The 27807-nt window shown below is 47.0% G+C and overlaps 1 protein-coding gene across 1 annotated transcript in view; it reads left to right on the top strand.

Moving 5' to 3' along the window:
* Positions 1-27346, top strand: part of VILL (villin like) — a 37813-nt gene extending 10467 nt beyond the window's left edge. Inside the window, exons 2-20 of the mRNA XM_087731086.1 lie at positions 2807-2888; positions 4407-4481; positions 6574-6770; positions 8715-8823; positions 9152-9262; positions 10679-10878; positions 10966-11044; positions 12435-12533; positions 14799-14952; positions 15968-16068; positions 16738-16875; positions 17430-17588; positions 18474-18653; positions 19424-19569; positions 20293-20437; positions 21064-21252; positions 23666-23734; positions 24597-24851; positions 26109-27346. Of these exons, the coding sequence (XP_087587212.1) occupies positions 2820-2888; positions 4407-4481; positions 6574-6770; positions 8715-8823; positions 9152-9262; positions 10679-10878; positions 10966-11044; positions 12435-12533; positions 14799-14952; positions 15968-16068; positions 16738-16875; positions 17430-17588; positions 18474-18653; positions 19424-19569; positions 20293-20437; positions 21064-21252; positions 23666-23734; positions 24597-24851; positions 26109-26222 (2589 nt within the window). The 5' untranslated portion in view covers positions 2807-2819 and the 3' untranslated portion in view covers positions 26223-27346. The remainder of the gene's footprint in view (positions 1-2806; positions 2889-4406; positions 4482-6573; positions 6771-8714; positions 8824-9151; positions 9263-10678; positions 10879-10965; positions 11045-12434; positions 12534-14798; positions 14953-15967; positions 16069-16737; positions 16876-17429; positions 17589-18473; positions 18654-19423; positions 19570-20292; positions 20438-21063; positions 21253-23665; positions 23735-24596; positions 24852-26108) is intronic.
* Positions 27347-27807: the final 461 nt, after the last annotated feature.

Raw genomic sequence — 27807 nt, 5'->3', positions numbered from 1 at the left:
TTGAGTCAAAAAGGTTTGGGTGGGAATCGGTAGAGAACTACTGACTTTCGGAGGGTTTTGTCCAGCACGGCTGTCTGCACTCAGAGGAATCTCAGCATCCTTTGGGTTAACTTTTCTGACGGGAGAGATTGGGATGCTGGGATAAGCAGGGAGCCAGCTGTGTCTCACAGCTGGCCAGCTGCCGGTTTCCTGCACTGTTAGTGGGCGAGCAAGACGCCTGCTGCCTTCCACACAGAGCAGTGTCAGTTTTGCTAAAAAAACTTCACCCCACTGAATTCTCCCTTACATATAAACATCTTTACTGGCTTTGTTTTCAGGTTGTTCCTGTTTTGATGCTGGAAGGAAAAACCCTAAATAAATTTAAAAGATAGCTGAGGGAAGGAGGCTTCACTTGGGTTTTTCTTTGATAGGGACCTTTTGAATGCCATATTAAAAGAAACGAAAGGTCTTTTGGTTAAAGATCTGAACTGGGATCATGTTTTTGGCCTCAGTTCCTGATTAGCCCTGGATTTCCCAGTAGGTGAGTTAGGACCCTGTTCAGAAAAGTGTCTAGCTCCTCTGTAGACAATGAAATATCTTCATGGATCTGGCTTTTAATCTGTATGGGTCTCAATTACCTTTCTGGGAATTGAGATGAAAAACATCTTTTTTAATGCTTGCTGTTTGTTTTCTTGCCTGGAAGCTATCTGGAGGACCTGAGAGGGAGATGAAGGTTGCTGAATGTGTTCCTCGTAGGTACATGAGGCCACATTGACTCAGTTTTCCATAGTCCGTCAGATAAATCTGTGTTCAGGAAGGAGTAAGCATGTCTGACTCCTGATACTGAGTGCTGCAGACTGTGGGTGCCTCCTCAGTTAGCAGAGAGGTGTTGGGGCTGTGCTCAAAACACCCCTGGAGGTACCTGCATATCTCTACTGCCTGTGCAAGGAGCCAGCGTCTGGCAGCTCTGGGCTGTGGGAGATCTGGATGGACCAACACTCCTGCCTAGAACAGCAGTTTTTGTGCTCTTAGTGTGCAAACCCTTCAGGACAAGGACCATCGCTTCTCATGACTTTATGGTGCCAAGTGCAGCAGCACGTCTCTCCATGCTCTCATAACACAAGCAATAAAGACGCGTTCTGGCAGGGGATCATCTGTCTTTGTTCTTTTCCTTCCTCAGAAGAAGCTTCTTCCATGGCTTTGTGCAATAGCTTCTTTTATTTTTCATCTTATCGTGGCTCAGTTGTGCCGAGTTGAGGCAGCCATGGCACCGTTCCTTCTCGTAGGCGGTTTGCTACAGCTGAGCAGAGGAGCGCAGGAGAGGCCATGGCCTACAATCAGTGCAGCCTTTTCATCCAGAGACAGGGAAGAAAATGCAGTCAATCAAGTTGCTGTTGTTTTTAACGTAGTACAATCGTTCAGTCTGTCATGATCAAATGCAAATTAGGGGAGCGCACTGGCGAAGCAAATGAATGCAAAACACAGAAATCAGTGAGCCGTGTTTTCTTTCGAAGCTGGGCTTTGATTTGTGAGCAGGATTGATTCATATGGGAACGGCTGATATGGGTCTTGCCCCTACACAAACACAATCTGTCCCGTGGCTGCTCCACTGGAGCCGAGCTGCTCAGGAGGCACCTGCCGTGCCCCATGGGCCAGCCAGCTCTGCTAGGATGTAACCCAGTGTTTTCACATACATTGGTTTTGGGTTTGATTTGCTTCAGGAGGCTGCCCTGTAAACAAGCTGGGTTCAGAAGTTGCTTCTTGAGCAAAACCTCAGCTATCCAAGCAGTAGGAACAGGGAGCATAGCTAAGGGCAGTCCTTGTTTCTTTTCACAGCTGGTAGATATGTAGAGAATGGATGGGAGGCCTTCACCAATCAGAGGGGCAGCTGGAGATACCAAAAACATCTCAAATGTCCCCAGACACATTTGTGTGGGCAACTGAAACCTACCTCTTCCCCATACAGGCAGCGGAGCCTAGGGAGCTCCTCGGCTATGTGTAAAGTAGACATCTGGGTCATCAGCTGGATCTCTACATACGCTCTGCTGACCGCGCTGGCTGTCTCCATTGACCTTTACGGAGCTGAGCGCCTGGTGCCCTGCCCTGAGATAGAATCATAGAATCGTCAAGGTTGGAAAAGACCCTTAAGGTCATCGAGTCCAACCGTTAACCTATCACTGCCAAGTCCATCTATACCATGTCTTCAAGCACCATATCTATCCGTTCTTTAAATACCTCCAGGGATGGAGACTCAACCACTTCCCTGGGCAGCCTGTTCCAATGCTTGAATACCTTGCAGGTGTCTTAATTTAGACCTGAATCTCCTCCTGAAGTGGAAGGGCTTCATTCCTTGGGCTCCCAGTGCCCCACGGTACCTGACCTGACCTCCAGCGGCTGCTCCAGGAGGTCATGGTTCTTCTGGAGGTCCACCATTCTCTCTGCCACCCCTTGTGCCATGGTGGAAACAAAGCAGTGCTGATGTCAGGTCCAACACCCCGGCAAATCTTTTCCACCTATTCAAACAGGGGAAAAATAATCCCACACCAGAACAACGGTATCCTATCCAGTCTTTGCTGGGCTGTGATCCCACACTTTGCTTGGCCCCCATGAGCATGGATACCCTGGGAATGGGGGTTCATCCCACCTAACTGTTGATAACTACAGCTTTGCTCTTTTCATAGTCAGTAGAGAGATAGAGACACTTCAAGGTGTGGATTATCTGTACTAAACCTCCACTGACAGTAAGAGGAACCCAGCTGACTAGCACACTTACTGTTGTATCCAATTATATAGTTATTTTGTTTTTTCTTCTTCCTTTTCCTTCTAGCTCAGACGACACGATGACAGACGGTGACACAAATCTCCCAACTATCGAGAGAAAGCTGGGACTGCAGATATGGGGCATAGAGGTATGACAAAAGGCAATGATGGCATATGTCCTCTGCATGTGTGTGTGTGTATATGTTTCAAGAAAGAGATATTCTTGAAGTAATCTGGGTAGGAAAAGAGGGTGTTACAGGTAAGACACAGTGCGAAACAGAAGACCCAGCTTCTCCCTATGCAACTTTCAACATGTTATTGCTTTGGTTTCCTGCTCTGTGAAACAGGGATAATATTGACTAAGTAAATATAAACATGGTGGGACTGAAGCTGTTCTTCCAGCACTGGAGGCTTTCTCACCCCTTTCAGGAACCAATGCAAGGCTGCATTAGCACACCAGAAATAAATTACCTGTTTCACCAAGAAGAGGGGTTATGCATAGGTAACCTTAGTCTGTACCAGCAGCTGCCATGGGGAAGGCACCCATTTTTTCAGCAAAGGCATCCCGTGGAGTCTATTTGTGCTTCACCCTTATCTTTCCCACCCTGATCAATGGGTCACTGCAGGGAAAGATACTGCAGCTTGCAAGGTCACCTTCTGCTTGCGGTGGTCTTTGGTTTTGGTTTGGAGCCGGGCTGTACTCAATTCTGCCTTTTTCTGGCCAAGTTCACCAAGAACATTCCCCTGCAACGAGAGGAGACTTAGAATGAGGTCCAGAGTCCACTCAGAGGAGCAGTGGGAGGGGGGTCCAACACGTGTCTCCAAGTGGTGGTGGCCCTCTACAGGTCCCAGCTATGTTCCAAATATCACAGGGTCTTTGCCTTTCCATTTCTCTCCAAAGCACTGTACTAAGCTTCGTCCCAGAGGATCTGTAATTAGAGACATGTTGGTTCACAAGGGCCAGGCTGGTATGCTGGGAAACAAGTCAGGCCACCAGAAGAATGTATGTCTCTAATTCCAGGGAACCACACAGCCAGTTCAAGCCCAGGAGCTCCTTGTGTAGTGGTGGGTGGCACATCCAGGCACCTACACTGGGCAAGCATGGCTGGTTAATTGTGCACTTGTACCAGATGAAGTGTGCAATTAGGGTCTGGAGGGGTGAGGGACACATCAGTGTCCTCAAGTCCGTCTTTTCTCAGCACTGCTAGTTGCTATGAATCCCTGGCAAAGTGGTTATCCTAACAAAGCCCTGAAAGTTAACCTTGAACTTATGGGTACCGAGTAAAACCATGCCCCAAAACTAAACCTAGGATGAGATGTGCTCACTCCCCTGGGAAATTCCCTACAAATGCAAGCTCTGGAGCACTTCAGCCTGACCACTAAGTCTTCTTGCTCTAGACCTACAGGATTGCAGAGGGGCAAGGAGAGTAAAAAATACTTGTCAATCTGGCCAAGCAGCATTATCATTTGCCCCTCTCATCCCTTAGTACTTTTGGGATTTCTCCCAGAAGTGGCTTTTCCCAACCTATGAGCACAGCCCTGGTTCTTCCTTCTCCAAATGCTAATTGTCACTTTAGTGTTTCGTGCTCCCCAGCTGTCCTGTTTCACACCCACCAACTTCTGGCTCTGAAGTTCTAGCAATGACCCAAACACTCATTTTCTTACAGAATATGAAGATGGTTCCTGTACCGGAAAAGGCTTATGGGACTTTTTTTGAAGGAGACTGTTACATAATTCTGCACGTAAGTAAGGCTAACAAACATTGGTCTCTTTGGCAGGCAACTGGTTCAACCCTTTTTTTTTAGCTCTGACTTGGATGCTGGGTATCCTCACTGATGAGAGCAGCACTGTGGGTAAAAGTGGTTGTGCATGTGCGTTTATCATCTAATCACACACCTGAATTTAATGTGGCTGTTGCAACAACACTGTATGTTTAGTAAAGCAGAAGTCCAGAGGAACCATTCACTTAGTAATTCATTGAAATTATTTATCTTCTAATCAACTGAGTCAAGTCCAGACATGGCAAAATGGTCAGTACATTCCTGGCAAGCTAAATCAAGGCCCACATTTGCATGACTTATGGGAGTCTTTTGGGGATGTGAGAGGTGGCCAACTGGAGGGTCTCATTTTCAGCAGAGGATGTGGGTTATGGAGGTGTGCCACCTACTCTGCATCACGTAAGCAGCAGAGAGGCTCTGCAGCCCTTCTCATGTCCCCATTAGGACACTTCATCTGTCCCACAAAAATTTGGTTCAGACCTGCTTGCAACCAGCGGAACCCAGGCTAGCCAGAAGCATGAGGAACTTCTGAGAACCAGCTACTCTATGGGTTGTGCAAACTGCCTTGTGTTCCCAAAGCTCTCTGGAAGGATGACGTGTTGCACTCAGCTCCTAGAATTCCTTCCAAATCTCTTCATCTGCATGGAGCAATCAAGCCCCATTGTATCAAAAAACATCCATAGGGTGGAAACCAGAAGCATTTCCCACTTCCTGGGTCTGAGTGTCCCTCCTGCAAACATCTCCATCAGTCAAGAGACAGCAAAGCCTCCACTATCCCACAATAAACAAACGCACATCCACTATACGTCAAGCTGGGAAAGCAGGCTGGGATAGCGACGCAGAATGAGTCTCCTGCTCTAATTCACCTTGCTCATGTCTTTATGCTACCTTTTGAGTGCTGAATCTATTTGGTAGCAGCCACTCAAAGACATGCTTAGAGCAGAATACGAGTGTCCTTGCAAGGAGCTGACTACAGATATCAGTATAGATTTTGATGCTCACAGGCTCAGCTTATGTTGCAATAGCTTCCCCAGGTAGAAGAGCCTTTAATCAGCCACTACTCTCCTTGGCCTCTGCAGATGGGAGGGTAAAAATACTTGTCTTTGCATTCTGCATCTTCGGTGGAGGCTTTCCAAACAAAGATCGTCTGCAGGACAATGGGACTTTGATCATCTTCAGTAGCAACGTATTAAATTGAGCGATTTTGCCACAAATTAATTATCTGTGCCTAGAGAAACTGAGCTGTATTTTATTCAAGTTCTACTGTGTTTCGCTGTGGTATCACTGCACAAAGCAAATAAACAGAATTTAGTGTCAAATCCAGTTTATAAAATGAGCTTTTATTACCTTTCCCAGGTGTCCATGACAGGGTTTAACACAGTAGGTGCTGAAAAATACTCACATAACGATAAGGACACCTGTTCTCAGATCGCTTGCCTCCTCTTTCTAGGCTATTGGGTTTTTCTGTAATAAGATGGATCACAGCATGCACACACAGGCGCAGCTTCATTTGGAGTTATGTCTGTTTTGCAAGTCAGCAGGAATTCAGAGGCAGTTTGTGTTACCGTGTAGTGCGATATGAGAAAGAGAACAGGAAAAAAAGGATAGTATATCTCCAGGCAAAAAAATAGCAGTGTACATTACATTTAAAAAGGTGATCTATGAGAAGAGTCTCCTTTAAGTTTTAATATCAAAGTCTACAAAAGTAGGACAGGTTGAACACATTAATTTTTGTAATAGCACAGGTGCTCAGTTTTCCTTGATATCAAGAGTTATAAAAGAATATCAGATAGAAACATCCTTCAGTTCAATATGTACATAAAACCCATAAATGCTCTCCTGAATAAGGTCCCTGGCTCCAGGCTGAGCTCCCAGGGAGCATCCTAAGGCTCTGTCCCGTCTCCCCTTGCCCAGGAGAAAGGCAGAACTGGGAAAGGCCCTGGGAAAGGGCTCCATGGTCAGTTGGTTTTGCCAGGTCTCCCTGGCCAGCGATATTATTTGAAACACACGTATGAGCTGTGTATTCATCCTGACTCATCTTTCCCACCTCTTCCAGACCAAAAGAACCTCTCGCGGCTCCGCTGTGGATTTGCATTACTGGATTGGCAAGGATTCATCTCAGGATGAGCAAGGTGCCGCGGCCCTGTACGTCACCCAGCTGGACAACGCGCTCAGAGGGAACCCCGTGCAGCACCGGGAAGTGCAGGGACACGAGTCCGAGACCTTCCAAAGCTATTTCCGCAATGGCATTATGTGAGTAGCATAACATACCCTGCAACGAGGTGGGTCATGGTCCCTGGGGTTCCCTCTGCTTTTCTACATCTCGGAGCCAACAACATTTCAAAAATCTGAAAAATATGGATCAACGTTGAAGTTCGTCAAAATTCAGAAGAAAATTTTCCCATTTTGAAAGAATTATTTATAAGCATTGAGTCTGGAACCATGTCATTCTGTTCTAGTGGTCGTTTTCCCAGATATTTACAGTAATTGCATCTTAACCTCCTGTTTGTTCACCCTAGGGTCTTCCTTCCTCTCCTCCACACACTTTAGATTAATATACCCATTCAGGGCACTGCAGACTAATATCCACCTTGAAGAGAAGTGCTGATTTGGCTCATACTGGGAGTAATATTCCTGTAGTGGAAGGAAAGTTTGACTCTGAACTTCTGCCATCTAAAAGATGCTGTTGAATCCAGTCCTGTGGTCTTTCTTTGCTCACTTTGGGGTCTTTGGAAGGTGACTCCGATAGCCATCCTCCAGGAGGACCTTCATTGGCAATGAACAGCCTAAGTGCCCTGCTCTTAAACAGCTGAAGAAAACTCAGATGAAAACCCATCCTCGGTCAATACCCTATATCCCAGTCTGGCTTTTGATACCTCTGTATTGTGCGTCTCTACAACCTCTCACGAGTGTCCTCAGGACTTTTGTGAGACAGAAGAGTGCTTTTAACCTCATCTTAAAGATGAGTAAGGGACAGTGAAGGACTAAAATTCAGACCTTCAAAAACATGTAGGTTTAGAAGTCTATTTGGAAACCTATCTGCCTCTGAAATCAGTATGAGTTAGACTTTGTCTTGGTCTAAACCACATCCCTAAGGTCAATCAGGAAGTCTGAGGCAGAATGAGAAATTAAAGCAGGCTCTTTCCACACCTTGACAGGTGGACTAATCACCAGAGCATCCTGCTGTGGATATGTTAAACTGGGCCAAACAAGTCTAAAGTAATGTGAACCACTCACGTGCCCGACCACATTTGCCAGTCTCTTCCAAGTTATGATAAAATACATGTATTACCCACATGGCAAAAACTACAAGACTCTCAGCAATTGTCTCCTTTTCCCATAAATGGCAATTACATTGTGTCAATTATTACTGTAGTATGAACATTGGATCCGTTTTCTAAAATGGACTAGGATATGTGGAAGTGGGTTAAAGTTGCCAAAAAAACCATTTAAAAGGCTCTGGGACTTCCTTGGGGGACCATGTCCTCTCATGATGTGATTGTGTCTTCCTTGCAGAGTTGCACAGAAAGGAGGGGATGGCATCGTGCAGTGAGGCAATACAGCGCTAACAACAGCTATTGCAAAATGTGTGTTCAAGAATAGGAGAACAAAATTGATAGATTAAATCTGAGAGAAAGGCAGTGTCCTGTACCTTTTTATGATAGCATTTTGTTCTGCTTATGGCAACAATTTCCTATCATCTAAGCTACTTTTAATAGAATAACTATTTTGGAAAAAAACAAACAAACAAACAAACAAATTTTAGCAAACAGTCTGTTTTCTGCAAAATCTGTTTCATTTTTTAATTGAATGTTTATGGAATATTTCAATTCTGAGATGCCACTGTCATGGTTAATGGGATTTTTGGTTTGGTTGAACACAACCGACATAACTGTTTCCATTGCCATCCCTGACCTGCCTGTTCATCTACACACCTCCCAAGATGTACAACAGCAACACAACACCCACACAACACCCATAACCGGTGGATGGCCACTGTGAGGAGTCATGGTCTGATCAGGGCCCATGAACAGCAGAGTAAGGCACCGCAGCATTTGACATTCCATTTTTAGGACTTTGAGGCTATAGTGGTTCTATAGTTTTTAGTTGTCACCAAATGCTTGAGATGTTCTCAGAGGATAGAGGGGAAGGTGTTTTCTAACCAGCTCTTACTCTTTATTCCCTGCCACACAACAGCTACAAGAAGGGAGGAGTGGCTTCAGGATTTAAGCATGTGGAGACCAATATGTACAACATCAAGCGTCTTCTTCATGTCAAGGGGAAGAAGCATGTGTCAGCCACAGAGGTAAGAAGAAAAGCCCTCTCTCCTTATGGATCATTTCTCCCTGCTTCTCCTCCTACACCCATTTTTGACCAGGTTTGCCTGCTAGATAGCTCATCTCTGCCCAAGGACCCCTACTACAGGGTAGTTTTCAACACCTCACTCGGGGGGGTGGTATTATCATGAGAGAAGCCATTGGGCTCAGTGAATAGCTGAGTGCTAGAAAAATGAGCGTGTCATTGCAGACGAGTTGCTACGTCCCCAGGGGCAAGTTTGCAATGGCTGTGACTTGTCTCCTGCAGCTCTTGTTGTCCTTCCCCGTTTGCCAAACACTTTCATTTCCTCGTGACAGGTAGCACTTTCCTGGGACAGTTTCAATAAGGGTGATGTTTTCTTGCTGGACCTTGGGAAAGTGCTGATTCAGTGGAACGGACCCAACTGCAGCATTGCTGAGAAATCCAGGGTGAGTACAGGCAAAACCGACTTAGTTTACTAGTGATATTTTTTGATGCCTGGGAAAAAAACAGAGAAACAGTGCTCAATGTTTGCACAGTGAAAATCTCAGTAAAACCAGCAACACAGAAATGAACAGAGAAAATCATGGTAAATCTTCTACTTGTCCATCTGCTGGTATGAGAAGCCCAGGGAAGTGCTTTGCTCCAGTTCATCCCTGGCCTCAGCTTGGGTTTTGTGGGCAGCTGTGGGCACATCACTAGCTCCAGCTGCAGAAAGGCATCCAGCTCCTGCTGGGGAGGTCCATCTCCATTCCTCTGTGCCCTGTAGTTTGCATGACATAGGACTAAAAAGTCAGCAACATCAGTAGGTTTAGCTGCAGTAGCTACCCCAGGGGTAGATGGATTTTAATTTTTTTTTACAGCATCACAGGGAATTCCAGCTTGGTCAGTATGAGACAAGGGGGAATACGTAACCTAGGTGTTGATAGGTCAGATCCATAGCTCTTAAGGCACTTTGCAAAGGGGTCATTATCCTTATTTTACTGATAGAGGAACCAAGATGCAGAGATGTAATAATGCAAGAGATGTCAATGAGTCATCAGCAAAGTTGGTGGCCAAACTCATAGCCAGTCATTGCACACATTAAAAGGCAGACAGGCCTGCTCTTCACGTGGTGTCATCGGAGGAGCGAGGAGAGGGGGAAGCTTCACACGGAAGGTGATTTTTCAGGACACAAGAGTGGAGATGAAACAAAGAAACCCTCAGGACACAGAGGAGGGGGAGCAGGTAGAGGGACGGCTGCTAGGAGGAGCAGGCCATGGTTCATCTCAGGCCTGGCAACCAAGCAGGTCATTTCCTGGGTCTAACAAAGAGAGGCCCCTTTCAAAGCTATTGCGGTAAGAGTCATGGGAACAAAGAATTCAATGGAAAATGGAGATTTCAGCCTAATTAGTTGTTTGGCATTTCACACTGCTTTTTTCACAGAAAACATCCACGTTTTTTGAATACTTGAAACATTCAAATGTAAAATGTCACCACGGGGCACCCAGGGTCCTGCAGCTCTGCAGCATCCAGCCTCGTTGTCCTCAGCATGTGTGCATTTCTCTCCCAGACCTTCCCACAAGATCATTGGACCTGTTTATCTACAGTCACACATAGGCAATGCCTGTTGTGGCTACTGTGCCCCTGTGCCCTGCGGAAGCAAGCACCAGTAGTGACTACAATAAGCAATATTTTCCTGAGAGTTAGTTAATACGCAGGTGTTATAGACACATTTTTAATAGCTAAATTTGGAGGACACTAGAAGCTTCAGAGAGCTGTGGTAATCTGGCTTGGACTGTTGGTGCTCAGTCATTGCACTAGGTCAGAGGCTTGCTGGATTTGGTGTCGGCGTCAGGGCTTACCCGCTGCTGATCCCTGTGCAGGGTCTTGCGCTGGCTCGCAGCATCAGGGACAGTGAAAGAGGCGGCCGTGCTCAAATCGGCATCATTGACAACGAGAAAGACTCCCCGGACCTCATGCAGATCATGAAGATGGTGCTGGGTGAGAGGCGCGGGGAGCTCCGAGATGCCATCCCGGACGCGAAAGCAGATGAGCTGCAGAAAGCAAATGTCCGGCTCTACCAGTAAGTCTGGGGACGGGCTTCAAACCCTGTCCTTTCTCACGGCGAGCGCTGTGAGGCCTGACTCTGCTCGGTGACTCTGTCTTTCAGTGTCTACGAGAAGGACAATGACCTGGTGGTACAGGAGATAGCCACCCGGCCCCTGACACAGGATCTGCTCCAGCACGAGGTGAGAGAAAGCCATCAGCCCTCACAGCGAGAAAAGGATGCTGTGGCTTGCTTTGTTTTCTGCTGAGCACCTGTTTCAATAGGATACCCCATTTCCTGAAAATTAGCAGCCCTTCCATCGTTCAGGTTTATCAGGTGTCCTCTGAAAACAGGACAGCTTAGCCCTACTACAACCTCAGTGGCCAGAGGTAGGTGGTGCGTTGAAGCTGCTTTAATGAGAGATGGCAAATTGACCCCCTCAGCCAAGGATGATATTAGCTTGGCAATCAGAGTCAAGGAGAGCTGTGGGCCAGGAATAAACTCCAGATGGAAATAAGACTTCTTAATACCTGATGTTTGGGGATAGCCCTCCATCTGCAGAATTCAGAGCAAATAAATAGTCTGCTCACAAAATCACGAAGACATGTTTTCCTGCTGTAGTAAGTGGCTGGTCTCAGTGACTCACCCTGGAAGGACATTCTTTACAGACCCTCTGTAAAAAGGCTTTCAGAAAACACAGGCTTTCCTAATATCCTTCTGGCTAAAATTTGGCAGAGAATTGCTCATCCTTAATTCTCTGCAGTGCAAGCCAGCCTATTCCAAAACAGTGTTGTGCTGCAAGGCTCCAGCTCCCTTATTCACCCTGGTGTCAGCCTTGTTAAATCTCAGTTTCCTTTTACAGGCATATGAAGCTTTTGCTTTTCTTGTCAAAGTTCAGTTTGAAAAACAAGCAGCCTTTGGTCACACAGTGGGTTGTCAGTTTGGAGCACCAGCTCTCTGCAGTGGAGACAGGCTTGCCTGGCAGCCATCTCATCCCCTTTGGGTTTGGGATCCTGCTGCGTTCACAACGATGCAACACTTCTAGCTCCAGATCGGGGACACAAAGCAGTCATGCAGAAGAGGTCTAACTTGGACTTTTCCTGCTCCTTTAGCGTCAGATTTGGCATAGATGAGCACCACCATCAGCAGTGCTGAAGCACAGCAGGCTGAGGATGATATTTCAGCATACGCTTCTCCTGGAGCCTTTTGGAGCTGGTGTTTCTGTTGGTTTGGGAACATCTCTCATGAGATGGTAATAACCAGTTTTGAGCAATGCCTAAAAAAATACATATTTTAACTCATTACAGTTAAAGGGCAGCTGCCTGGATCAGGTATGCTCACAAGGTCAGCGTGCCCATGAACACCTGCACTGTGGTTGATGGTAGTTGTAGTCCATTTATGAACCACAGTAAATCCATCCTCTGTTGCCTCTGCTAATGGTTCCACCAGGGTCAGAGCTCTGCAAGGCAAGGAAATGAGCTAGATCTACATCTAATCTAAATCTTCCAGAAAGATCCAACTTGAGTAGGCTACAAATGAGGACCTTTGCCTGCGTAGAGTATTTTACATCTGTTTTTTCTGTTTCACCTCAGGACTGCTACATTTTAGACCAAGGTGGTTTTAAGATTTACGTCTGGAGAGGAAAAGCCTCCAGCCTGGAAGAGAAAAAAGCAGCCTTCACTCGAGCTGTGGTGAGTTGTGCAAATAATGTTGTGGGAGGTTAACTAAGTGCTCATCTAGATCTGACCACTACAATTAATTGTAGGTCTTGAGGAGCTGGCCTGTGTAATAACAGAGAGAGAAGTTAAATATCTAAGGGAGGCATGATGACGTAAACACAAAATTGTTAGTCACCAAATTGCACTAGAACTAAGACCTGCCACTAAAACTAGGAAGAAATTCGTTAAAGAAAAGAAAGTATAAAAGAAAATACTTTGTTACACAGTAAATGGTTGACTTCTGGAATTTGTTGATTCAAGAGATGGTGGAGGCAGAGAGTATCAGCAGGGTCAAGATGGGATTAGACAAATCCATGGTCAACAGGTCCATAAACAGATGTTAAAGGGGCTCTTATATCCTCTCTAACATCCATGACCCAATATTGTGGATGCTGGGGAGAGTGAAGGGATCACACTGAAGACAGCCACCAAGCTCGTGTGCGCTGACTAAACAGCATCTCTTAATGCCACTGTTCCAGGCAGCATGGACCACTGCTCTGACCCCAAAAGGCATCTCTTGTGTTCCTAACCAAGAGTAACACCTTGGGCAAGTCAGTGGGGAACTTGATTACTTGGGATCTCTGGAAAGGCCAGGCCTTTTATGTGGGTGCTGCAGACCTCAACCGCAAGTCCATTACAGGCAACAAGTCTTTTTCACAGCACCAGTGGGTCTCGGCCCAGGTTCTGCATGTGAATTTGAAGATGATACAGGGCCATTCCACTGGGTAGAGAGAGATCTGCTATTAACAGCTATTAATTCAGATTGGCCAACCTGAAGCAAGACCAGGGCTCATGTTAAGGTAGAACACCCCAGCATAGTGCTCTGGCACCTATGCCGCTCCTCCAGATGAGCTGCCATGCAGTTATTTTCTGGCAGAGCATGCCTCAACACTTCCTTTCAGAAAATATTAGCCTCAAGGGACACTGAGCGAGTAAGGCATTTGGTAGCTTTTTTACAAGTTGGCGTGTTGAAGTGAAGGCTACAAGGGAACTTAGCTTTTAATTCATCTATTCACTTATGTGAAAACCATAAACGGCCTCACCTTCAATGAGACCTTACTAGGAGATCACGAACTTCAGTGGCCCCATCTTCAGTAAGGTCTTACCTGGAGATACCCAGCATCAATATCAATTGCACCTATTGTCTTGGAGAAGAAAAGCTTAGAAAAACTTTGCCTTGAAACTTATCTCACAGTCCTCTATGCTCCTTTCAAAAGCTTAACTCAGATGCTTTTTAGTAGGCAATCAGCTCTGCAAATTCTGGCCCTGAGCTACACATGTAGAACAAAAGATATCTCTTTCTTTCAGTGTGGCAGGTGGGAGGGATGGGAAGACCATCTGCTCTGCTTTTCCCTGGGGGCAGTGTGTGGCTGCAGCATTTACAGCAGAAGATGAATGCTCAGAAGCCCACAATCAGGCTCCTTCCCCGAACCAGGGCTGTCAGCACTGTACCTCCAGGTCATCCTGGAGTCTACTGAGATAAACACAAGAGCAGTTCCCAAAACTAAACAATGACTTTGGCATTGTGGCAGAACACACATCCTTTTCTTCCCTCTCACAGTGTATCAAGCACCTCTGTCGAAGTAGTCTTTTAACTCAATAGTAGCTCTATTGCAAAGAAATAATTTTTTTTTTTAGGGAAAAAAAGAAAGAAAAAACCACAGAGATTTGTGAGAATTTAGTCCCTTCAGAGCACACATCATGCTCTGGGGTACTTAGCTGCCTCCATCCCTTCACTACTTTGGCATGCATGCTCTCTATCATGCTACAGGGAGGACAGTCTTCCTGTTTTAGAGAGGGAAAAAAAAGTTTGGAGAAAAGCAAAGAACTGAACTAGGCTCTTGGGTCATGGGCACACCCCATCACTGCTCTCTCCACTCCTAGATCTGTCCCCAGAAGCCATCTATGGAGCTGTCTGAGATAGAGGAGGAGGCTTTTCCTTAGACCCATTGAGTGAGATTTTCTTCAAGACTAAAGTGCCATGTAGAGATTAAGTTTAGGATGTGATCCTAGGGCTAGGGTTCAGTCCCCTAAACATAGAAATAAACATGGATACTACAGTGAGAGCTTGTAGATACCTCCTGAATGCAAGTCTTGGGGTGAATCCTGCCCTTGTTCATGCCACTGTGTTCAGTGGGGGACGTGTACTCTTTGGGCTGGTTGAGGTCCACATCCCTCTTCTCATGTCTGTAAAAAGCTCAGTGTGTCCCCACTAATGTCCTTTTTCAACCCCACTAGGGTTTTATCCAAGCCAAAGGCTATCCTTCATCCACCAACATTGAAGTGATCAATGATGGAGCGGAGTCAGCCATGTTTAAACAGCTCTTCCAGAGGTGGTCAGAAAAGGATGAAACACAAGGACTGGGCAAAGTCTACACTACTGGCAAAATTGGTGAGCGTTTGTCCTGGATTTGGCTTTCCTACCTGTGCTAAGCCACAGCTGAGTGGAACGTCATTCACATTAATTGTCTCCTGCCTTCAGTATCTTGAAAATCTAGTGCACATTCTTCTCATGCCTTGTATTTTTCACCTTCTTCAGTACATGCAAAGGATTCAGGAACTGAACAACATTCAGAACTGCTGAGGCTTCTTATATGAACCAAACTGCCACTTATTCCAAATGTAAATGTTGGCAGAAGATCACTCTCATCTGAAAAATTGTATGCAAAATTTCACACTTGCAGAACTTCCTAATTTTCTTTATAAAGGGCTAATGCTGAGCCTGATAAGGAAGTGTTGAACAACATTCTGCTTTCATGTACGCTGGCATCCACCCAAGACCCTCCTGACATCAGTGGAATTATTCTGTATTTACACTGGGTGTAAATGGTGCCTCAATTTATCAGGCTGCTGAAGTGAATATTACAATGCATTAACCTCAAATACCGAAGAGAGAGAACTTGTTGATGAGTGATGGGATGGTGACAGAGATGCTGAATGACTCCATCAATAATAGCTTGAGAGCCGCAAACCTCTTTCCCTTGCCAAGTTCTCTCTCTTCTCTCCACCTTTGTCTCTCTCCGTGCTGTCCATAAATACTCTCTCTTTTTGTCATGAGCCGGAGAAATGTAGCCATTTTATTTCTGAAAGGGACATTTTAGAAGGAGGGAAATATGTATAGATTTGGAAAACGATTATGAATTTTCAGTCAGGAGACAACTAATATTTTGACCAGCCAGTCATCACTGGAACGCGCTATATGGCCAGTTGCCAGCCTGTAACAGATCAACACTGTATGAGCTCTTGCATAAACCAAAATCAACATTGGCTTATTGGCTTCTTGCAACTGCAGACCAGGTTTTCCTCATGTGTATGACGATTGTGTGTGTGCGTGAGGGTGACGCAGAGGGTTTGTTCGTTACTGTGCATTCACTGGGTTCTTGTTTGCATTCTGCTGGTGCATGCAGCCAAGGTGGAGCAGGTGAAGTTTGACACCACTCAGCTCCACGCCAGACCGGAGCTAGCTGCTGAGCAGAGAATGGTAGATGATGCCTCCGGGGAGATAGAGGTGAGAGAGCTCCTTTTGATAACAGAGGATGCAATAATCAACACGTTTCCCGACATCTCTGCCATTTCACACACAGCAGCTGTACGGAGCTGTGAAGGTGTGCCCACCTACCCTCCCCAAGGAAGCATGGCTGCAGCCAGAGCAAAACGCTTGCAAACTCTAACTATTGCAGCCGTTACAGTAGCTCAGGGGCATTCTCCTCCAACCCATGACCAGTGGAGCAAAGCAGTCACCAAGATGACTCCTCTCCTGCCATGTGTGTGGATTGTGAGATGGATACAGTCAACTCCCTTCTCACACTGTCTCCCAGTTAGGTCCATATCAACCAAATCTGTGCAGAGCAGAGGCCCCTCTCCCATTCTTGCAGCCTCCCATGGAAGATGGAGTTGGTTGAGAGTGGGGCTGAGAGGAACCTGGAGGCTGCTCCTCCTTGAGGGCCACTGACTGCTGAAAGTCCAAAGCACATGTATTGTGACAGTCACTGGCGAGACCTGACTTCACCAGCAAGCACTTAATCAAGCTGGGGGAACATAGGCTGGCTTCCAGGGGAGAGAGGAAGGGTTATCTTTCCAACTGAAGACCTGAACTTCAGTGGTCTGCTAGCAAAGGGGCTGTGCTTTGTCTTCATGTTGACTGCACTGCTGCTCACCAAGATGTTTATTTCACTAGGTGTGGAGGATTGAGGACTTGCAAATGCAGCCAGTGAATCCCAAGACATATGGGCAGTTCTACGGGGGTGATTGCTACCTGGTCCTGTACACCTACCTGAGATCAGGCAGGCCTCACTATGTCCTCTATATGTGGCAGGTAGGTCAAACCAAAGCAGAAGGGGCTGTTCTGTGTCTGCTAGAAGCCTGAAACTGAAGGAAGTAATTACATGCAAAAATCCCAAGCATCCAGAAGAACTCACATGCCCTTTGCTCGTCAGTTGTCCATTGCAAATATCCCAAGTTGTGCTTTGTAGCATGGACACTCTGAGCCCAGTCTGGCATCAGACTGAGAGCCATCAATGTCAGGCAGAAATAGTGAAGGATTATGGGGCTTACAGTGCTGAGGTCAAACCTTGTAGTCTTTCAGATTGTCCCTTAAAGCCTTAGCTCCTGGAGTCATGTGAGTATAGGAATATCTCTGTTTTCCTTTTTAAAGTCTATTTTCCTCCCCTGGAATGCAGAGAAAAGCTTTGAAAATGGGATGCTAGAGGCTCCAAAACCCGAATGCAAATGCAATTCAAACATCTTGCAGTTTTAACTTTGATCTCATGATATTGTATGCAGGGTTTGGGATTGCCAAGATGTTACATTGCGCAGAGCTTTATACCCTTCACCTCATCACGTTGCACGTGGTCTCTCTCTCTTCTCCAGGGTCGCCATGCCTCTGTGGATGAAATCACCGCCTGTGCCCTCAATGCCATTGAGCTGGACAAGAAGTATGGGGATGAGGCTGTGCAGGTGCGCGTGACGATGGGCAAGGAGCCCACACACTTCCTGGCGATCTTCAAGGGCAAGCTGGTCATTTACGAGGTAACGTGGCTTTGTGCGCGTGGGCAATGGAAGGTGCAAGGACCAACGATGGCTTGGCAGTTGCAATGGAAATAGTCCAGAAAAATGGGCTGATATGCAGGAAAGGAGCCTGCCAGGTCTGCATGGGCTGGCAGATGGAAGTGGTGGAATGTTTCTACTACTTCCCAAGTAGTCTGAACACCATATGCGTACACACAGTCCTGGACTGACCCAGACTCAGCTGCCCACCCCTGAGCTCGAGCATTAATCTTTCCAACTCTATCACAAAATATTTCGCAGAATGACAATAAGACAATTGTGCTGTAAATGACAGATAGCACAATCCAGACACGGTCCTCCAAAATATCATACAAACAGTTACATGATTTGAGTTGTCCCTGTCTGAATTATATCACATTAACTACTAACCCACTTCACTTGCTGCTTTAGCTGCCAACATCTGTGGTGGAGACATTGCAAATGGCTGGGGAAGAGGAGGATTGCCCTCGGCTCTCAGTGTTGGTCCCACCATACAGCTTCTATGGCAGATGTTCAGCTAAGCCAAACGTTTGCAGCTGGAAATCCAAGTCCAGCTGCCTTGCCCAGTTTACATGACAAATGCTTTGCAGAGACTAAGATCTGATCATATTGAACTTGAGCATCTTGATGGGAGCTGGTCAAGACTCAGAGTAATCAGGGAGAAATGTGGAAGTTATGACATGTGGGGTTTATTCTGACCTGGAACCAGAAAGTATTTGGATTTCCTCATCTGCTCTGTGCAGGTCTGTCGTTGCAGCAGCATGAAGGTTTGTGAGCCCAAAAGCCTTCTTCCTCAAACCAGTCACACTCTGGATTGGCGTGTCCTTCTCACCTCCCAGCGCCATCCTTCCCTCTCTTTCCTTGCAGGGCGGCACAAGCCGGGATCAGAAGAACACACCCGAGCCAGTGATCCGCCTCTTCCAGGTGAGGGGCACGGACGAGATGAACACAAAGGCCACGGAGGTGCCGGCCAGGGCCTCCTCGCTCAACTCCAATGACGTCTTCCTGCTGACGACCAGCCAAGTCTGCTACCTGTGGTGCGGGAAGGTGAGACCGCAGTGAGTCCAGGGGAGGCAGCCGAAGGAAGCTGAAATTGCTGATGTGGGGCTTGAGTCTCCTACCTCCACTGAACTGTGGAGGTGTATCCTTGGGCAGATACCCCATTAATTTCAATAGAGGAAGGTGCACCCAGGAGAAGGCTCCATCTGTGGAGGGTCAGCAGTAACACAGCCCTCTCTCTACAGAAGTAATCCATCTTGGTGCTCACCTCACCTCATTTTAGATGTTCATACAGCTTTCAGCTGAGTAAAGCACCCCAGGTTCTCCAGCTGTAAGATATTAGCCAGGATTAGAGCATATTCATTTATCCTGTTTTAGTCATGTGCTTCAGGATGAGATGGTATGATTCCATGATTCTGTGATTCTAAACCGAAACAGAAGATTTGCCCAGAGAAGTTGCAGATGCCCCATCATTTCAGGTGTTCAGGGTCAGGTTGGATGGGGCTTTGAGCAACCTGACCTAGTGAAAGATGTCCCTGCCCACAGCAGAGGGGTTGGACTAGATGATCTTTAAAGGTCCCTTCCAACCCAAACCATTCTATGATTGTATGAGTTTTGCTCCAGATGCCATTGGCTGCACTGAATGTCCCTTCAAGGACTAGAAATGGATTCTGAGTGACCAGATCAGATGAGACCCTCAAAAGCATTCAAGCAGGTCTAAAACTCTCCAGAGGAGGGAAGGACCAAGCCAGCTTTTCCCCATAGGTAATTTTTGCCAGTCTGTCCCTAACCACCTCAATCTCATGTCCTGAACACAGGGATGCAGTGGAGATGAGAGGGAGATGGCAAAAATGGTTGCTGACATCGTTTCCAAACGGGACAAGCACACCATTTTGGAAGGACAAGAGCCAGCCGAGTTCTGGGAAGCCTTGGGAGGCAAAGCACCTTACGCCAGTGAAAAGAGGTAATAGTGACCTGCTTGTTCGTCTGGGCTTGGCCAGGCAACATTAATCAAGGGATCAAAACTTTGCTGGAAAGTGAGTAAGCACTTTGATACCACGTCCTCACCAAAGGGAGCACCAGGTCAGAATATCACCAAAAGCTTGGTCAGAAATCACACTGAGATGTCTCTTTCCTAGTTTTTGCGTCAGGCCTTCTGTGAAGTAGGAGCTCCAGATCCAAACCCTGCAGACAAGGGTATGCTACACCCTCCTTTCCCCACAGGAAGTCCATCCTATATCTTGTTGTAAGGGCTCCATGAGCCATATGCTCCATTTCCACCATTATTAGCTTTATGGGCAGCCCCAGAAGTTTCATGAAACTAAACCTGCTTTTGAACAACCTGGATTTCTCCAGCCCTCTGGGCAGGTGACATGTTCCTTTGCAACCAAGTGATCTGATGTGGCTTTCACCTGACAGCAGGCTCATCTTCACAAAGAGAGAAGGGGTCTGCTTTTGCCCTCTTTGGGTGGAGAAAAAGTTACTTTTAAAAGCTGTTAAAATGGTCCAAGAATCTCCTGAGACCTGACATTGCCATTGCCTGACTTTCAGGCCCTCAGATGAGTGTTGCCATGTTCCCACCTCTTCCATCAAGGTCACGACAAGTAGCAGCAGGGCCCTGCGGTAAACTATGAGCAAAAGGTTTCCATCGCTCTTGTTTTTTCTTTCCCTGCCATGCATGAGGAAGGTTTCAAGAGCAAATCACACACTACCAGCCTCGCCTCTTCGAGTGCTCAAACCAGACGGGCCGATTCATCATGACAGAGGTGGTGGGCTTCTGCCAGGAAGACTTGGACGAAGATGATGTCATGCTGCTAGACACATGGGAAGAGGTCAGCACTGACTCCCCTTCTCCTCAGACATATTTTGAAACAGGTTATGTCCTAATTTGTTTGAATCCATCATTCAACGTGAAAATGAGGGTAATATGCCGTCTGTCCCATCTCCAAACCCTTCACGATGCTTGGTCAGACAAGCAGGCGTATGTCCAGTCCTTCTCACCCAGGTACAAAACACATGAGTGAGGTAATATTTCTAGCTCCAAGGCAAGATGAGCTAGACCTGCTCCAGTGTTTGCCAGCTCATACAAGGGGGTGGCACCCAGAAACCCTCCGCCTCATTTCCCAGCACCAATGGTGAGGACTTGCTTGAAGACTATTGGAAACTGACTCCGAGGGGTTTGCTTTCTGAGGCCATTTGATTTTTTGGCTATGCAAGGACTGAGTTTAGCTGCCTTGAAGCATGTGAGAGCTGCTTTCTGAAATATTTATGCTTTGGGCCTGTCTCAAAAGCAAAATCCTTCTTGGCTGGGAGGAAATCTGGGATCAGAATGCCAGGGGACTACCGGGAAACAACAATTCCTGTCTTATCTCTGTTTCAGTTGGCAGGGGTGAACAGACAGCCGTGTCTGCACAGGTCCTAACTACTTACTGATCTTCACCACCTTCTCGCCTTGCAGATTTTCCTTTGGGTTGGCAAAGCCTCCAACACATACGAGAAGAATGAGGCAATTGCCTCGGCTAAGGAGTATCTCAAGACCCATCCGGCAGGGAGAGACTTGGCAACTCCGATAATACTGGTGAAGCAGGGCTACGAACCCCTCAACTTCACAGGATGGTTCAATGCTTGGGACCCCTACAAATGGAGCGTAAGTTGCTGGAAAAGCCCTGTGATGTGCACACATGTTCAGCGGTGTTCAGAGGGTGTTATTGTCAGTCAGATAATATTACTGTTCTCTATGGTACATGGAGCGAAACCTCGCTTGACAAGTCCTGAGCTTCATGGCTTCCTGGTGCTACCTGAGCAGCTTCTACTCCTTTGCCAGCAAAAAGTACCTGTTTGGTGAAACTGAGGCTTTTGCAAATATATGTAAATGTGCTTGAATTCCCAATATTCACATTCTTATTTTAAAAAAGGTTAGGTTTCAAATCAGGTTTGTGATTTCAGCCAAAAATAGGTTGGGGCCGCTAGTAGTAAAATCAAGTTCAGAGCGAAAACAGAAGCACCCCACATCATAAAGAAAATTGAAAAAAAAATGTTCATTTTTCAAAATGCAGCTACAGAGAAAAATTTATGACCCAGCTTTAAGAGCAAACTCTGCCAAAATGAAAGATGCAAGCAGACAGGTCTTGTGTTCAGGTTTGCAGACTGCCCGTCAGAGCCCAGGAGCTCCTGAGGAAGGTCACCCTTGTTCCCTGCAAAAAAAGCCTTCTTCTCAAAAGGTGATTTACAAATACCAGCTCTCTGCTATACAGAAAGGGAAACCTGCCTCATGAGTTGCCTGGTAGAGAGAGAGGTCCTTTCTCTCCTCTTTCAAACACACAGGCTTCAAGTCATCTCAGGAGTATAATGCAGAGCAGAGATTTGCTCACGGGGCTAGTGCACGGGGCCTCACCACGTGCTGTCAGGACCCGGGCTCCAACCCTGGTTGTGCACAGCGTGGTCGGATGGAAGACGGAGCAATGCGCTCACCCCACGGCCCAGCCGGTCCAGCCAGCCTGGGGGCTCGGTGCTGCAGCACGGAGTGTGTTGGGAATAAAGGACAATCCTGGAGGGGCTTTGGTGGTTAATAGAGCCAGAGCATCGGTTCATAGCAAACGGCGAAGTGGAAACAATGCTGCCAGGCTGTGCACCTAAATTCCTGCCACCCGATGGCACTGGCGTGCACGATTTAAGACTAAAAAAAAAAAAAAGAAAGATGATGGGCAGCTGGGAAAAGCTCAGCTCCCAGGTGGTGTTTTACCAGACCCTTCCCCAGTAAGACTGTCCCTTCTCGCTCCTGTTTTATTCTGTGAACATCAGTGTTCAGCCTGTTCACAAGCAATCCCACCTTCTGGTTGCCCAAAGGGCTGTGAGTGAATCATAGAATCATAGAATCACAGAATCATTAAGGTTGGAAAAGACCCTTAAGATCATCGAGTCCAACCGTTAACCTCTCACTGCCAAGTCCATCACTATACCATGTCCTCGAGCACCACGTCTATCTGTCCTTTAAATACCTCCAGGGATGGGGATTCATGAAGTCGCATGCTGCAGCCTGCAGGTGGGACAGCGGGGCGGTGGTCCCCAGGGGACTTCACGCCGCAGGAAATCTCATACAGAGATATTATTTTTTTCCTGTAGCTGGGTTTGCATCGTCTTTGTTTGCAACTGGTGTGGTGGTAGAAAGCCCGTCTTGACAGCTGGACGTGGACAGATAAGACAGCAACTCCCAGAGCACTGACCCTTAAAACACTGTTGATGTTTAGAACAAAGGTCAAAACTTGTTTTTTTCTGAGGAACTGCTGAAAAACAAGGATATAGCTCATAAAATATGTGCCTCTAAAAATATCCCCTGTAGGCAGCTTCAGCAACTACAGACAAGCAATCCAAACTGTTGACATCCCAGAAACATCTGGTGTGTGTGTTCATTGCTCAGTTTTGGGTCTAAATCTGTTTGCTCTGCAGTCCATGTGTTTATGTTGTTTGTTCTTGTTGGGGAACTTTGTTGGATGATTCTGTTAAGAAGTGACACCTCCTGGCTGCTTAGGAAAACACAGTCATCAGCTTTGCCAATATATCTAGTATATTCCTTTTGCAGGAAATAAGAGGTAGCTGGTAATACATGGCACCAAATTACAAGAAGTCAGGGACTGAGGCTTTGAAAAATCTGTTGCTTTAGCTAAATGAATCAAGGAAGGGAAAAAAAAGCATATTATTTTATCCCAAATTTTCATGCATTGCAAGATTAATTTAAAATTTAAAAGATTTAAATCCAGCAGTAAATACGATTTCTCTTTATTTGCCTTCTGCTTTCTGAAGTCTGGAAATTTCCTGGTTTCACCTGTTACTGTACAACTGCAAGGGCTAAAGTCCATTTGTTTGTTTGTTTTCAAGCGAAAGCTCAGATTCTGGCACAGTCTCCTGATTCCATGAGCTGGGTTTTGCAGGAGGCACCAGCTGCCACCTCAATGGGCACTAGCGAGCTTTAAAATTCATACGATCTCCTCACCCCATTAAGGAACAGGAGTATGTGCTAATTAAAGGCAGCCTGTGCTTCTCACAACCCTCTTTACCTTTAGGATGGCAAGTCCTATGAGGAGATGAAGAACAGCTTAGGAGACGTGTCAGCTATATCTGAGATCAAAGTGGTGAGTGGCTTCTCGACCGTATAGGTGGGAAACACCTGGGTTTAAACACCACCGCGTCCCCCGGTCTGTTTGCACGAAGGAGAGGACATCATGATCAGAGCAGGCGTGGGGACCTCAGGCTGTCAGGATCAGAGCTGTGCTCCTCTGTGGAAGGCAGAGGGAGACATGATGAATAACCCATAAATACAGCCAGATCTCCTGGGCCTTTTCCAGCCCTGTGCAGTGGCATCTGTGGGCAGGAGACTGGCCAGCTGCTTTCTAAACCGCACACGTAAATAAAAGTGCAGCTGAGTGAGTGTGCAGTTAAGCATTGTATGAGTAATTTGCAGTGCTGTGGCCCCTGAGACCCTGGGAGATCCTACAAAACACAGAGGAAATAAGGTCCCAACAGTCCCAAATGGGGTTGTCGCGTGGGATCGGTTCTGCCCTGGGCAGGGGCAGGAGGAAGGCTGGAAGGAAGCGTCAGGGGCTCTGAACCAGGAGAGGTGGCAAGTCAGGGAGGGGTACACCGGTCATGTAGATGTTTTAGACACGGCAGATATCTAATCTCACCTTCTGTCCTCCCACACGCACCTTCCCCTGCTGTTATCTAGAGAAAAATGAGAGTACTGTATCATCAGTTATTTCTAAGGGCTCTCATCAGTGTTGTGCTTTTAGCAGTCCTCATATCCAGATGTAACACGGATGGAGGTGCTGGACTAATGTTTTAGTTCGGACTTTCTCCTTGCTGCTTTGGAGCAACAGACCAACAGTCAGTTGCCAGAAAGTCCTCCCAACCCCAACAGAGAAAAAGATCCTAGGGTAACCCCCAAGTTGTTCTGCCAGAGCTTCTTGTCTTGACACGTTTTCCTCCATTTGGCAGGACCTTAACAACATCAGCCTGAACAAGACAACCCTCAGCACGACCACCTTGGCTGGTTCAAGTACGGCAAGTGCTTCCCCAGAGTATAAATCACACTTCAACCACAGCGACAGCAACAGCTACAGCAACAGCAGCAACTACAACAGCAACAGCTCTTCCCTGGTGCCTAACGGCGAAGGAATTTACACCCGAGAGGTGCTGATGAACAAGACGGTGGATGAACTTCCAGAAGGGGTGGATCCCACTAAAAAAGAGGTGACAGCATTACTGGTTTGATGCCTTTGTAGTTTAACCTGGAACTTAGTCATTGGCTATGTGTACTAGTACTTTAGGCTATTAAGTCCTGCTTCAGGCTCAAGGAGATGCTAGCTTGGATTCATAGGTCTCATCAAAAAGCAGGAGCTTCACATGAGAAGAAATTGTGGTAGTTTTACCCTAGCTGAGGTATTTTTTTTTAAGAAAAATTAATTTTAGATAGTTAATTTTCAAACTATTTTCTTCTGGTAGAGTTGTTTAATTCTGCCACCCAACCTCTGTCCTTGGAGGGACAAAGACTCAAAAGTATAACTGCTGCGAGACAAGGTGACACAGCTGAGAATGAAGCCAGGAGTTGCATTTCGCTTTGTTTGTTTTAATTTGAAACTGCTTCCAGAAGGGGTCTCTTTTTGTGTCAGAAAGCTTGCATTTCAGCAAACCCCTCCAGGGACAGGGAGGGACGTCACGTTCCCAATTTCTGATCAGCCCAAGGATTTTGGCAACGTCTGTAGCTGAGTCCAAGCAAGCCAGTGTGGGGGACACAGGGGGCCGATTCCCTCTGCTCACTACAACCCATGTTTGACCAGTATCTTGCCCCAACAGATCTCCTGGCAAAGGCCAACACCCACAGCCAGGGAGATGACCCATGGCTGGGCCAGCAGCTCTGCCCCACAGCAAAACCCATGTGCTGATGGTTGTATTTCAGCTGGGCTGTACATGAGTGCTTTCTTTTACCCAAAATGCCACAGAAAATTCAACTTCCATTTCCCACAGGGTCTTTCTCAGTATCACTGATGAGCCTGCTGTCTACAAAACTTTCTGTCTTTCCAGCAATGGGAGTGAACATTTCCAATGGAATATTTGGGTGGGGGAACTGAGCGAGGGGAAGATGCTTTCACTGTGAATCACTACCCAAATCTTTGGCCAGCAGAACTTCTCCAGCGCACCATTAATTGTTCTGGCCTCAGTATGATTAGCAGGGACCAAATTCCAGCCAGAGCATCCTAACCCCTCAAAACCAGGGCATCCCTTTGGGGTGGTGGGCTTTTATTCCCCTGGTGCTTTGAGAAGCGGGATGAGGAACGGTTGCTGGGATGTTCCACTTCCCACCCCAAGGAGAGGCAGCGGGACAGGAGCTTTTGGCCTGGAGTCAGGGGTCAGCACTGGCACAGTGAGGAAGGGATGCAGCCGATGGAGGTGTCCCAGCCTCTGCAAAAGCCGAAGCTGACCTTTCCTTGCTCTCTCCTCCCACTGCAGTACTATCTCTCTGATGCCGATTTCCACGATATCTTTGGGAAGTCCAAAGACGAGTTCTACCAGATGCCCAAATGGAAGCAGCAAAATGAGAAGAAGCAATATGGACTCTTCTGAGACTGCAGGGGCCATCCAGCATCCAATGACTCTGGGACCAACCCTCCTCTCTTAGGAGCTGCAGGGAAGAAGTACAGACGTTTGCTCAATGAACCCAACCCAACATCTCAATCAGGCCAAGCTCCAATGCAGTTATGCCAGCAGCCACTGTTAGGGGGATGGCTCCTTTCTCCCTGCAACCCCTGAACCTAAGGAGGCAAAACCTTTTGCAGGAACGACTTTGCCGGATCTTTTTGCCTCTTTTTGACACTTTATTGCTGATAGCCATGAAGGCAAGCGTGTGTCACAGAACCGTATTCTAGCCTCTTCTTTCCTCTCCCTTTTGCAAATTGCCACGTGTACAAGGTCATGATCTTCCTTCATTTGTAGAAGTTTAAAATTAGGCAAAACAAGGGCCATTTGCAGCTGCTATGTAAATTCTGGGTGGGGAGAGGAGGGGAGAGCCCTAGGAGTACAGAGGGGGAGCCTTGAGGTCAGGAACAAGATAATGGTAGCCAGATGTGTGATGGGGTAGCCCATGGGGTGACACCAGCCAGTTCTGCCCTTTCTCACCTTGCAGAAGAACTGCTTGCCAAAGAACAAGAATCAGTTGTAGACTAACATGCAGAGCCCAGCGCAGGCAAAAGAAATGAGAACCTGGCTTGGAAAAAACCCACTTATTAAGAACGTATTTATTAGCTGATCTATTTCAAGAGGATGATGAGACTAAGGGCTAGACACAGCTGTTGATGTTGAGTGCCAGACAAGACTCGGACTATTTTTTTCTCGTTCAGACAGCATCCCCAATCTCACCTGGCCTCCCTGAGCACGACTGGGTGTAGGTGATTGTAAGAGTCCACCTGCCTGCAGTCCAGAGGCTTGGGGAAGCCAGGAGGGGTTTGGGTATGACCTGAGGCAGAGTGTGTCCCACTGAAGGTTTTATCAGGGCTCCATCCCTGGGGCTGAGAGCGCCCGCTCCGCCCTGCGAGCTTGGTCTGATTGGGGAGGGCAGGGGGAAATGTGAGTTAAGGGATACAGCTGTAAATGAAAGAAACACATGTTTATAAACCCAGAAGATGTGGTTTTGCAGCTTTACCCCATTTCCAAGCTGACCAGTGATTCCAAATAAACAGCCAGCAACATGACTGCAAGTGTCCTTGATCAGTGTCTGGGGTAGAACAGCAGGAGGAAAAAGCTCTGCAGGGCCACAGATCCTTCAAACACCTGGTCCTTAACGGGATTGGGGATTTTTTTTTTTTAAAGAAAAGAACAAACTGAGGAGGTGAGGCCCCCTCTGTTCCCAGACATCTCATAGCCAGGACCGTTTGTCTCCCCATGCCATGTACCCTGCTCCTGAAGCCCCCTTGTTCCCCATGAAGAGGGGTACTTGGCCATTCTGCAGTTGGCCTGACTGCCCACCCCTGCTGCAGGGACATGGGGATGGAGCTGAGGAGCTGCAGGCGGCTGTTGGTTGAGGAACGAAGAGCTCTCACGCAACACCGGGGACCATGCAGCAGTGGTGAAGTGTCACCATCTGGCTGGAGTAGAGGCAGGGACCTCCAGGCAATGGGGTCTTCTGGACAGATCTTTGTGTTTAGGAATTGGT

Source organism: Nipponia nippon, unplaced genomic scaffold (assembly GCF_047370975.1).
Source record: "Nipponia nippon isolate SJK-2023a ecotype South Korea unplaced genomic scaffold, ASM4737097v1 scaffold_1, whole genome shotgun sequence".
NCBI classification, from domain to species: Eukaryota; Metazoa; Chordata; class Aves; order Pelecaniformes; family Threskiornithidae; genus Nipponia; species Nipponia nippon.
This window is presented reverse-complemented; position numbering and strand designations above follow the sequence as displayed.